At 43.2% G+C, this 11,612-nt stretch overlaps 1 protein-coding gene across 3 annotated transcripts in view; it reads left to right on the top strand.

Annotated features, from left to right (window-relative positions):
* The first annotated feature begins 1,615 nt into the window (after positions 1 to 1,615).
* Positions 1,616 to 11,612, top strand: part of LOC120904635 (neurofilament heavy polypeptide-like) — a 55,586-nt gene continuing 45,589 nt past the window's right edge. For all 3 annotated transcript variants that reach the window (XM_040314803.1, XM_040314801.1, XM_040314800.1), the window contains exons 1-2: positions 1,616 to 2,667; positions 2,740 to 3,482. In XM_040314803.1, the coding sequence (XP_040170737.1) occupies positions 2,434 to 2,667; positions 2,740 to 3,482 (977 nt within the window). In that variant the 5' untranslated portion in view covers positions 1,616 to 2,433. The remainder of the gene's footprint in view (positions 2,668 to 2,739; positions 3,483 to 11,612) is intronic.

The raw sequence follows: 11,612 nt of genomic DNA, 5'->3' as shown, positions 1-11,612 counted from the left end.
TAATTCTTTCGAATAAAAAAAAAACAAACACATGGAAATGAAAATATACCAAGAAAAAGTGTGTTTTACAATGAGTTTCATTGTTTTTTATGCCGAAAATTGTAGTTGATCGCAAACATTTTCTTAACATTGCGCAATAAGTACCAAACAGCGAGCAAAAAAGGGACAGTTCAACGATTCTCTAAACATTTCTGCGCTCATTGGGCTACGCGGGAGTGGATTACCTTAGTCGGGCTCAATTAATTCACTGAAACGCGCGCAAAAAAACTGTGTCAATTGAACGGTGCCGTAAGCTGCGTTCGCCCTTATTACCACAGCGAAGGCCACCTCGAAATCGAATTGTTCAATAGGTCGTTCACCCCGGCCACGTAGCGGTATGTGAATGGTAGCATGCGGCCACGGCCCCGGCCAAGGGAAAGGGCTTTAATTTAGTCCACCGTCAACCTTGTGCCTCGGAGTGGACAGCGTTTAATTAATATTGCATACACTGGGAATGGGTTGGCTCTTTTTCAATGTTTCTGTACTTTTTGTAACAGAAAGAAAAGATTAAATAGAAATTAAAAGGCGTTTTTTTGCATTATTTTATAAGAATTGACAAATTGCACATTGATTAATATTCGCTGTTTTATAAAGACGTTTATTTTTATCGTATTTGCACGAAGGATTGAAAATCGAATCGTATTAGTAAGAGATTTGATCACACATTCGCAGAATTCCACGGCAATAACATTTTAACGTTTCTTTCGAAGCTACCGAACCACGTGCGCGTCCGGTGTCTAGCGACATCTATGAGTGAAACGCGTAACTAGGATTCGAATGCACGTGTGTCTTTTTGCAGCCAAAAACTGGTTTACGCGAGCTCGTCAAACCCTCCAAATCGGTGCGAATTTCCCTCGCTGGCGACGCTTTTTGTAAGTACAGTAGAACGTCGATTATCGGGAGCGGGCGGATGCCGATTAATCGATTTCCACGGACAATGGTCCAAGAAAAGTCTAAACTGAAATCGATTCCAATGCAAATAATTGAACAAAATTGCGCACATTAAATTTGGTCAACCACCAAATTTTGTTTACGTTTTTTCACGCGTCCATTTTTTTTGTGCGAAATAGATGGCATGACACAACGAGCGAAACATACACGTCTCGATATGGGATGCGCGTAGATTATCATCAACACAACGAAAGGCCTATGGACAAAGGTGGTGGAAGTGTTTGGAGAGAAGTGTGAGAAGGGTAGAGGCACAGAAGTTCTTCACTGTCAGCAAGTAAAGGGAGGGTAGAGAAAATGAGTGAGATGCGGCGATATTCGAACGTCAAAAACGTTCGCCATGTTGTACGGGTCAAAGCACGTTTACATTCGGCGGATCCGTTCAATGATGTGCCTTTTGTTTCAATTTTAATGCGTTGCTGCTTTTGAAATGTTGAAAAATACCACAGAAAAAATCAAACAATAGTTTATAAATTTAAAAGATTTTCTGAACACTCACTATATCGAATAATAATTTGAATAAAACGTGGCAATCCTTCCCGTTTGCATTCTTTCAAGCCGGCTTGAGCGATCCCTGTTTCGGCATGTCAAGCTTCTATTGACAGAACAGCGCTCCCACACACACACACATACGCATTCGCGCAAAAAGCTGCACAAAACAAAAGGGCAAGTGAAAGAAAGAAAGCAAAAAAAACCACCGTACGCGGAACGGATGTGGTGCTTTTGATGTCGCGTACGCGCATTTTACCGGGAATTTGGTGATTTTTCGCACATTCGGCCGCAGTTTGGTTTCGTTTATTTGTTTTACGGTACGAACAGCTCGGTAGTGACATCCACGGTGGGTGAGTTGGTGCAGCGCCGGGAGAAACCATCCGGCCTCGCCTCGAACCGTCCCTCCACTCGGGGGTAGTAGTGAGATTCGTTGTAAATTATCGGTTTTCCTTCCGCGCTTTTCGTCCGCACCTGTTTTACCGCACACGCTCGGTTCGGTCCGTGTTTTACTGCTGTTGTTGTTGTTGTAGATGCTTGGTGCATTTTTGGCAATTTTCTAGCACGGTTGCGGAAAAACAGTGCTGCTTGGTTGTTCATTTCGTAGGGCAGGCGGGCGCCTGTGTGGGGCTGTGTACATGTGTTTGTGTGCAAAGGTTTATCGGCTTATCGGCAAAAGGGAGTGCAAAAACCGGGCGATAGCTGTGTGTGGCCCAGCAGCTGGGAGCAAGGGGCAGCAGCGATTGCGAAGCGGTGTGGTGGTGGTGGTATCGAAACGACAGGAAAAATAGGAAAAATCTGCATCGATTGCAGTTTTGCGGTGGTGTGTGTTGCAAGGGCAAACCGTGTGTTACATAGGCTGCAAGGCAAAGGGGGCTGATTTGATACGGCTGATTCGTAGGAAGAGCATACCACGCGGGAAAGGATTTCGCTTACTTTCCTCCTGTAACTGTGACGATGGAAACGACTACCGTTCCCGTCAGTGAAGAGCAGCCGGAAAAAGAGGAAAGCCGTCGACCGCAGCAGCCGGCGGACGGGGAAGCGTGTGCTGCCGTCGAGACTGTTGCGTCAACCGATTGCACTGACAGCCGGAAGGTGGAGGGTACCGAGGAGACAGAGAAGCTGTATGCCGAGCGCAAAGAAAATGCATTTTCCGAGGGCAGCAGCCGAAGTGGGACAGAAGAGGCAAAGGTAGGTTAGGGTTCGGAGCATCAGTTGGATTTGTGTTCTAATTTCATCACACCATTTTATAACGCTTTCTAGACAAATCGGGACTCATCAGACGGCGCAGAGCCGGAGGAACAGATCGTGGAGCTGGACAGCTCGCCGGAAAAGTCGACCGGCCGGACCAAAGAGGATGCCCTGAAAAGCCCCCCCGACCTGGAGACGTACTCGGTGGACGATGAGGAAGAGCACGAGGGGGAGCTGGTGGAGGAGGAAGAGATGGACGAGGAGGAGGAGTACGACGAGATGGACGAAGAGTACGAGGTGTACGTGGAGGAGAAGGAATCGGCCAACGCGCCGCACCATCGCCACCAGTCTTCCGATGACGACGCGTCCAAGCCGGACGACGCTCTTAGCACTGACGAGTACACGGACGAGGAGGCGGTGGTGGTAAAGGCAGAACCGAAGGCAGCAGCTCCACCACCTCCCGCTTCCGCCCGGAAATCATCCTCGGACGCGGAAGAGGAGGAAGATGATGACGAAGTGGAAATAATTTCATGTGACGATGACAATGAGGACGAAGTGGACGACGATGAGGACGATGATAGTGTGCCGGACGATGAGGAGCAAGAGGAGGACGATGAGGAGGAGGAAGAAGAGGATGTGATGGAGGAGGAGGAGGAGGAGCGGACGCCTCCGGCGAAAGTGGGGCGGAAGCAGCGGGCCGATACCAGGTCCACCGAGGACAGTGACGAGTCGTCCGGCAGTCCGAAGCTGACGGTGAAATATCGCAGCTATCAGCAGAGGCGGTCGGCGAGCTTGCGGAAACGGGCCGTGCGAATGTAAGTAGTTTAGCAAAACGTATCTTGATTTAATTTTTTGGTGTGCGTGTTTTTTTTACTATACTTTTAGATTATGGGTTTTGTCATTTTCCACCAATGTGATGGTGGAACACGCTCGGTAATCCGCACCTCGATAATCCGCACTTATGACAATCAAACCAAACCAAAGATGAAACTGTGTTCGGTCTAAAGTAGTCTCTTTTAACTCTCTAATCTCTCTTAATATAAGCTTTCTTTCTAAAACATGGAAATGTGTGAAAATCAACTTATTAATCGGGACAAAAAAAAAAGGAATTTTACAAAAACTCACCATAACGTCATTCGATAATCCGCACTCGATCAAGTGCGAATTACCGAGCGTGCACCGTTATGCTTTTGCTCGACCTACAGTTGGAGGTTTGTCATTTTTCCAGGAACACATGTAATGAGCAATAGGGTTCAATTGGTATTACATCAAATCCCTCAATAGTTATATAGAATAATGTGTATGTCAATTGTAAAGTTGACCAATGCGTTATGGGTTAGTTAGATAATACTCTTCGCCACGTCGACGTACCTTGGCAATGACATAAACTTGCGGACAACTCACATCGATAGCGTTTGGTCGCATCAACCTGCACTGGCCACTATTAGTTTTAATATTGGTTTTTATTATGTTTAACCGCTAGGTTGCGGATGACGAGCTAACGTTTTAAACGCTTTTATTATGGTTCAAACGATTGCTAACCATTGGCTGAGGTATTAAATTATTTATTACGCTGCCAGGCAAATGCAGCTCCATATGCCAGCTTGTGTTAATATTTGCATACATATTACTCTGTTGCCGGGATGACGCATGTTGCATTTTTCGCGTTGCATACGAGGTTGTTTAAACAAAAAAAAATTGCATTGTACATCATCCTGCTTTTGTAGCAAAAATTTCAATACAAAAATCATATACCTTTATATTTTAGCTTTATATATTTTTGTAAGATAAACGTGCTCTTACCTGTTCACAAGGGCTTATTTTTATCAATTTTGGCTTCACGAAAGGGTTGGAAATTTGATAGATATTCTGAACAGAAGAAAATCCCTCTCTGTGCTATTAATGTTGATTGATTGATTGATTGATTTTAGAGATTTTCAGCCCGGTTTAGCCTGGAAAGGGTCCACTTTCTTTCTTTCATCTGCTAAAAGTTTAATATGATATCAATTCAACAAGTGAAGAAGGCAATTTTGGGTGCTAAACTCTAGTATTTTTAAATAAATCGAACTCAATGTTTCCCTGTAAACTATCCAGCACGGTCACGGTACCGTTTTAACCTTCCAACTAAATCCAATCAGTGGTGCAAAACTATCCGCAGCCCATAATTCCAGCAGTAGGTACATCAGCGCGCCAAAGAAAGCTCATAAAATTCCATTTGGCTGCATGCAGTTCGATGTTGGACAATTCAATCATCTCCATAGTTACCCCGAAACACAAGAAGAACAGCAAGCCCAGTGTGCATACTTTCGATTCTCATTTCCACCCATTTACGATGTTCCGTCGCGGTGATGTGGGGGATGAGATGACGCGCACCAACCGACCCATCCATCCATCTCCACTATCGGCGGCGTGATGCTGCTGCTGCTGCTCTTGCTTCACCCTGCAACACCCACCCTCCACTCAATTTCGGCGACAAACAGTCACGCAGCTGCACATGCGCGCGCGTGCCAATCGGCGGAAGCGCGGATGGCGATACGTGATGCTGTGAAGAAGACGCCTTTACATGGCGTGTCTGGTGGTGGCCAGTGATTGTGACCACCGTGCGCGCACTGTTCCATCTCGTTTTAGCCTGTTTCTGTTTCTGTTCTCGCTAATAACCCCCTTTCGAGAGCGGATGGAAATGACCGTTTTTTTCTCCTGCTGTTGCTGTCGCTCACACTTCCCCCTTATTAGATGATGTGCAAATGGCGAGCATAACGAGCTAATGTGGTTTTACCTCACATAGGTGCAGGACGATACACGCATTATTTTCTCACCCTAAATGGGGGTAAAAGTATTTTGTTTGTTGATTTGTTTTTTGTTTTACAAAGAGCGTCACATAAAATTAAAAAAAAACCCCTCCCCAAAAATCGAACGCAGTGTCCTTGATGCAGGAAAGCATTTGCCGTGCTTTGGCGCTGCGTTCCATTCGCACAGAACCGAACATCGTCCCTGAAACTGGCAGCAGCAGCAGCAGTGGCTTCCAAATCCGCCTTTCTTCTTCCTTCGAATCGCATCAAATGCGCACAGATGTCGTCTTACAGCGGCAGAGCCGCACACGATCGTTTCCCGCCGTCGATGGGTGGGGAAACAAAAAGGGCACCACAAGTAAAAAATCATGCCAAGGTAACGCCGAAGCTTCGCGGGCGCGCGGGCCCGCGATTGGTATTAGAGCGTTTGTGTGTGACGTACGCGCGTGCGGATCTGCAGACGCGCGATGATAGCTGCATGCGGTCGCACACCCGTTTTTGTTTGGATGCTTCAGTGCTGGCTGCAACCAGCTGTTGCTGCTGCTGCTACTTTACCGCTGCTAGAGATATATATGGGAAGCAAAAGGAGAGGCAGCAGCGCTCGGTCCGTGGTTTGCCGCTTCAATTTGATTCAATTGACCTTTTAATGCTTCGCCCTAGCTGCGAGCGCCATCTGCAACGCCGTTCATTTGTTTATGGGACAACTCTTCACAGTGCTAATCCACCCACTCTAAGCTATACTCCCAATCTCCCTGGTGCACTCTGTTTTTGCCGCAAAATCCCTTCTTTTCATCGTGGGGATTAGGACAAGAGAATTATAACTAATGTAATAGGTTCAGTGTTATGTTGACATCTAATAGCAGTTAATCGTTCATATTATAGTACAAAGATAGAAGAGACAAATTATTATTTTGATAATGTTAAACGAATTGCGTTATGCAACCTTTAATTGTACATAGCATTGCAGTTTAAAACGTCTTATTACACCGGATTCTGGGTCAATTTCTAATGTGAACGGCATTATTCAACAATCGCACGAGATTTTTTAAACTGTCCAGCTCTCATAAATAATGACAGCTGTTGAAAAACAATTTGCAAGCTTTGAATAATGCTGTTCACATTGAAAACTGAGCCGGAAAACAGTGTAAAATGCAGGGGTTTTTCCCAAGTTATTTTCGAATGTAAACATTGGTTTTCAGCGCGTGCAAAATATTTGTTTACATCATTTTGTTATTTAATTTTCATCATTCAATTTCTTCAACATGATTTGAACACTTCAACGGTCAACGGGGAAATTAAAAATTATTATGATGGAAATGAAATATCAAATTGATATGGATTAACAGTTTGCTTGGATGCTTGAAAAACCCTGTAATATATTTTTTTAATTTCTTCAGCATGATTTTCAACCCTTCATCAAACAACGAGTGATGACATCCGGCCTCAAATCCCGGTGAAAAAACGAGGGATGTAGATGATTTGAAGTGTTAAGAATCATGATGAAGATTTTTAAAATTATCGTGATGGAAATGAAATATCAGAGTGATGTGCAAAAACATTTTGCACGCAGTAAAAAACAATATTTACATACCAAAGAACTTGGAAACCTGATAATGGCTTGGAAAATATTCAAACTTTCATCCTTAAACAAATATCAAATATCAAATATCTTTGTTACGTGTTGAAAATTATGTGGCGAACTGAAATTTCATTTTGAAGCACATGCACGATTTGACAACTGTTGAAAAACATCTTGGATGGAGTGAATAATAATGTGCACGTTCGAAAGTGACTTGGAAAACCCTGTAATACATTTTTTTTATTCAATTTATGCATGAATGGCTCTGAATAGCTTTATTAAAATCATTTAAGATTTACTGTTCTAATCGGTGATCAATCGGTAAGGTATAACAATATATTATCATTTTGTGTTGCACAAAATCTCAACAAAAACATCAAAATAATTAAACTTATTATATAGCAATTTAGTGTGCAATATTCATTCATTTTTCCAAAAATATTGCACCATATGCCGCAACTACATAAAAACAAATAACCATCTGTTTCCAGGGAAATGAAGAGAAGCATATTTTATTAAATTTCCCCACCACAAGTATGTAAAACCCTTCATCCTTTTCCCACAGCTCAGCTAGGATGTGCACTTGTCGCTCACAAGCTCGCAATTGATTTTCGATGCATCAAATGTGGGTTATTGGATTTATATGACACGCCTTCCTCCCGGAACCAAAATTCCTGTCGTAGTTGACAGCCCTCTCACTCACACACACACACTCTCATATCCAACAATTATGAATATTGATTTGCTATAGCACAGTTCCAGCACATTGATGGATATTTGAGACATTGAACGGAAAAGTGCGTACATCTCGCTAACCAAGTTAAAATGAAGGCAAAAAAAGGCGAGATACAGATAATTGCATTCCGGTGAAAAGTGGAATTAAATTTGAATCCTGTGTGTACACGGCAGCCGCGCTCGACAGTTCCAGTGTGGGGCAGCCCTTTTGCCGTCCTGTTTCCATGAATTTGTAATGCACTGAATCTGCATACGCAGCAGCATTCGATTCGATTGCGTCCATCCGTCCTGCGTGCGAGCCAAAACAAATGAAGACAGTTCGTTGGAATCGCAAAACTCAATCAATCTCTATGCCAGATATTAATTTTCATACTTGTTGTCTTACTTGTTTGTTCGATTTATTTTTAGGAAGCTCTGTGCAATTGTTGGGCGACGAGTGAATGAGTGAACTGTCGATACTGGCCAAAGTTTTGCTATCCAAAAACGGTGGATCCTTGTAATTGTTTCTTGTTGGGGAAAACTCTCAGCTTGGTGCAGAAATTCACGAAGAAGGAGAAATGCGCGACCAAGTCCGCTTTGTTCGCACGATTCGAGCCAAACAATCAACCGAGAATGTGCCGAAAGTGGCAAACTTTACTTAGCCGCTAGTTAAACCCTCTTTCCACTGCTTCAAAACGTGACATTTGCCAGCGTGGAGCGTATTTTACGCTCCTTTGGCATCAGTTTGGCATGAAAAGCGTTGTGGAGATGCCACTGCAAGACAACGTGCCGCTCGCACAACGTGCAATCGTTCGAGCAGAGGGCTTGTACCGCTCCGTAAGTTTACAATCTTACCAAGGCGATAATACTGGCGATGATGTGGACACCCAAGACACCCACCCGCAGTGCATTCGGGGGTTGAGGTACTGTTTTATAAGTGCAAAAAGGCTATCGACCGGTGCTGCTGCTGCTCCTTGGCGAACACACATCGGTAGTGGGTTAGTAACCCCCCGCGCGCGCTGTTTTATCCTTGCAGTACCCTTGAGGATGCATTTTCGCCCGGTGGGTCCGGTGCTGCTGCTGCTGCTGCTGCTGCTGCACCCCCGGGCGAACGGTGAACTCATTTTAAGTGGCTTAGCCACATTTGCCGACGTCTTCCGTTGACCTTTGCGTCCTTTGTGTGCTGTGTTTGGTCCACAAACACGCTAACGGAGAGAGAGAGAGAGCAATAGAGCGATGCAATGAAGCAAACCATAAGCTCCAATCGTGCAATAAACAAAATGCACGTAAAATATTGTTTGAGATTTTGGACCGTTTGGAATGCTTTTTCCCTGGAAACATGTCCTAAGGGTGGTTGCGTTTTTTGCGGGCATCGCGCTTCCTTTTCGGGTAAGCAGTTCATCATTTAAAGTGTACATTCAACGGAAACATTCAAAGCGCAAAGGTTGGGGTGTATTGCACCGCTGGCGCGAAGCCCTTTCCAATTCCGGAGCGTTTTGCATCTGGAAGCGTAATCTTACTGATCATTCAACGAGAATCATTCTAATTGGCAATTGAAACAGCTGACTGCATTTGGCTTCCGAAGAATTGGCTCTCTTTGGGCTGCCGTTGAATATTGATCCTTTTTAAAATCATAAATGGATAAAAGTATCGATTGAGAGTTTGTAAATTCAATTTAATTGACAAATCTTCTTGAAGTTATGGGATATTTGTGTGCATCGTCGGGATATAATTATGCATTTTTTCATATTTTAAATTTACCAACTAAGTTGTCTGTGAGATCCAGATTTTTTTGTTACTCTTCATAAGTAAATTTCTCTTTTATGTTATAAAACTGTTAACATACATTGCCAACGGTTACTTAACTATCCACATTCATTTTTATATGACACATTCTGTTGTTTTTAAAATGACCGTCGGGCGAAACAAAACGCCCGCGACGACCTCGGAAACAGAGCGTGAAGGTGTCACCCGTCCGGGAATAGCAGAACCATCGCGCAGTGCCGTTTACCCCGCTCATTAACGCCCAAACCGATCGCGCACGAATCGGGGATGCATTTACCGTCCCTTACCCCCCGACACGGAATGCACTTCTTTCACCCTTCGTAGGTAAAATCGTGAGGAGTGGAACGACGAGCGCCCTACACCGACACACACACACACCCCAACACCAGTTGCATTTTAACGATTACTTACTAATCAATAAAAATTGACACGTTCCTCCCTTCCTTTTTGCTAGTGATCAGGAAAGAGGCCATGTGCAAAATTGCATTGCAGATGCGATCGATTGTGTTGGTGCATGTATGTATGTGTGTGTGCGCGTTGCAGGTCGTTGATCGAATGCGTTCGCGCGAGATCGCGGCTAGATTGTTGTGCCTGTTTTGGGGGAAGCGCAGGAGCGCCAACAGCCTTGGAAACAAATTAGCCAAAGCATCAGCTGCCGGTCAATGACTTCAGTAAGATTGTAGCACGGTTTGAAACCTTGGTTTCTTTGGGAAGTGTTTTTAGTTTTTTTTTTGTTCAAAGAACACACAACCAGCTCATATTTGGGTAAAGCTTTGTCCAAACAGTGTGCACCAGACGCGATGGGTCGATGGTAAAATAACATAGCATCGATGAGCACAAAACCGAACGACATTTTATGCAGCAGAATAAACATGCTAAAGAGAAAGGATACGCATTTTGGGTGTGCTTTGCTGGAGACTTTTTGCTTGTTTGCTTTCTTGTGAATTGAATGAATGTGCACCGTTTTTCATCGGAAGAAGCCAATCTTGTTGAACTGGCTTTTTAAAAAAGGTTTACATATCTGGAGTTTTTTTCTCAATAACATCGAATGACCTCTGGTTTACTTAAAGCACATACCATTTATCAATGCGACAGTTTGAAATTTATTTATCACATTAATTTCCGTTTCACTGGGAACAATCTGTTTTGATGAAGCTTTAAGGATACACATTTATTAATCTTTGTTTATCTAAGAAAGTAGAATCATTTAGCAAGTTTCCAAGGTGACATTGATCTACCTTTAGTGAGACCTGTGCAACACTTTTTTGCATCGTGATTACCTTGGAATCAATTTATGTAAACATTTGTGAAAACAATATAGGGGAAGGCGGCACAAAATATTATATAATTATAAAATTTTCCTGGTAAGGATGAAACATGGTTTTTGATGTTGTTCAATCATTATACAGGGTTTTCCAGGAGTTTTCATAGCTGTGGGACACTTTATAGACACTTTCTTACGTTAAATGAACTCAATGTAATCTGATTTGGACTCTGAGCACCCTTGTTGGACAAATCCAATAGGAATTTACAATGATCCTATCCATAAGGGTACCATAGAGTATAATTTCCAACATATGAGGTTCACTTTCCATAAGAAAGAGTCAATGAAGTGTCCCACAACTATGAGATCCCCTGGAAAAGCCTGTAAGTCATTATACACGTGTTAATTTGCTCATAATGAAGGAGACCATTTCGCCGCCTACTTAATAATGGCGCACGTTCCCTTACTTTTATTTTTCTATTTAAGTGAACTAAACATTTAGAAACATTTACATGTAAATCAATAACTTTTGGTTTTAATTTAAATCAATGATGTTAAGCAGGCCTTTCTTCTGGTAGAACCACTTTCAAGGAAGCTTCTCTGAATGCTTTTACAAGCATGGTTTGTGCCTTAGGTAGTTGTGTATTTAAAGTTATATGTTTTGTATAAATGTCTTGACTATTTGTAATTTATAACAAAAAACCGTCCAAATCAACTAAACTTCCTAGCGCAAGAAAGAACTGAACCCTTTCTCTTCGCATTATGATTGAGGCAACACTTCTCCGCATTATGATTGAGGTGTTACTTTTCGACG

The sequence above is a fragment of the Anopheles arabiensis genome, chromosome 3 (assembly GCF_016920715.1).
Source record: "Anopheles arabiensis isolate DONGOLA chromosome 3, AaraD3, whole genome shotgun sequence".
In the NCBI taxonomy this organism is placed as follows: Eukaryota; Metazoa; Arthropoda; class Insecta; order Diptera; family Culicidae; genus Anopheles; species Anopheles arabiensis.
Note: the sequence above shows the minus strand (reverse complement) of the source record. Positions and strands in the feature narration are given on the sequence as shown.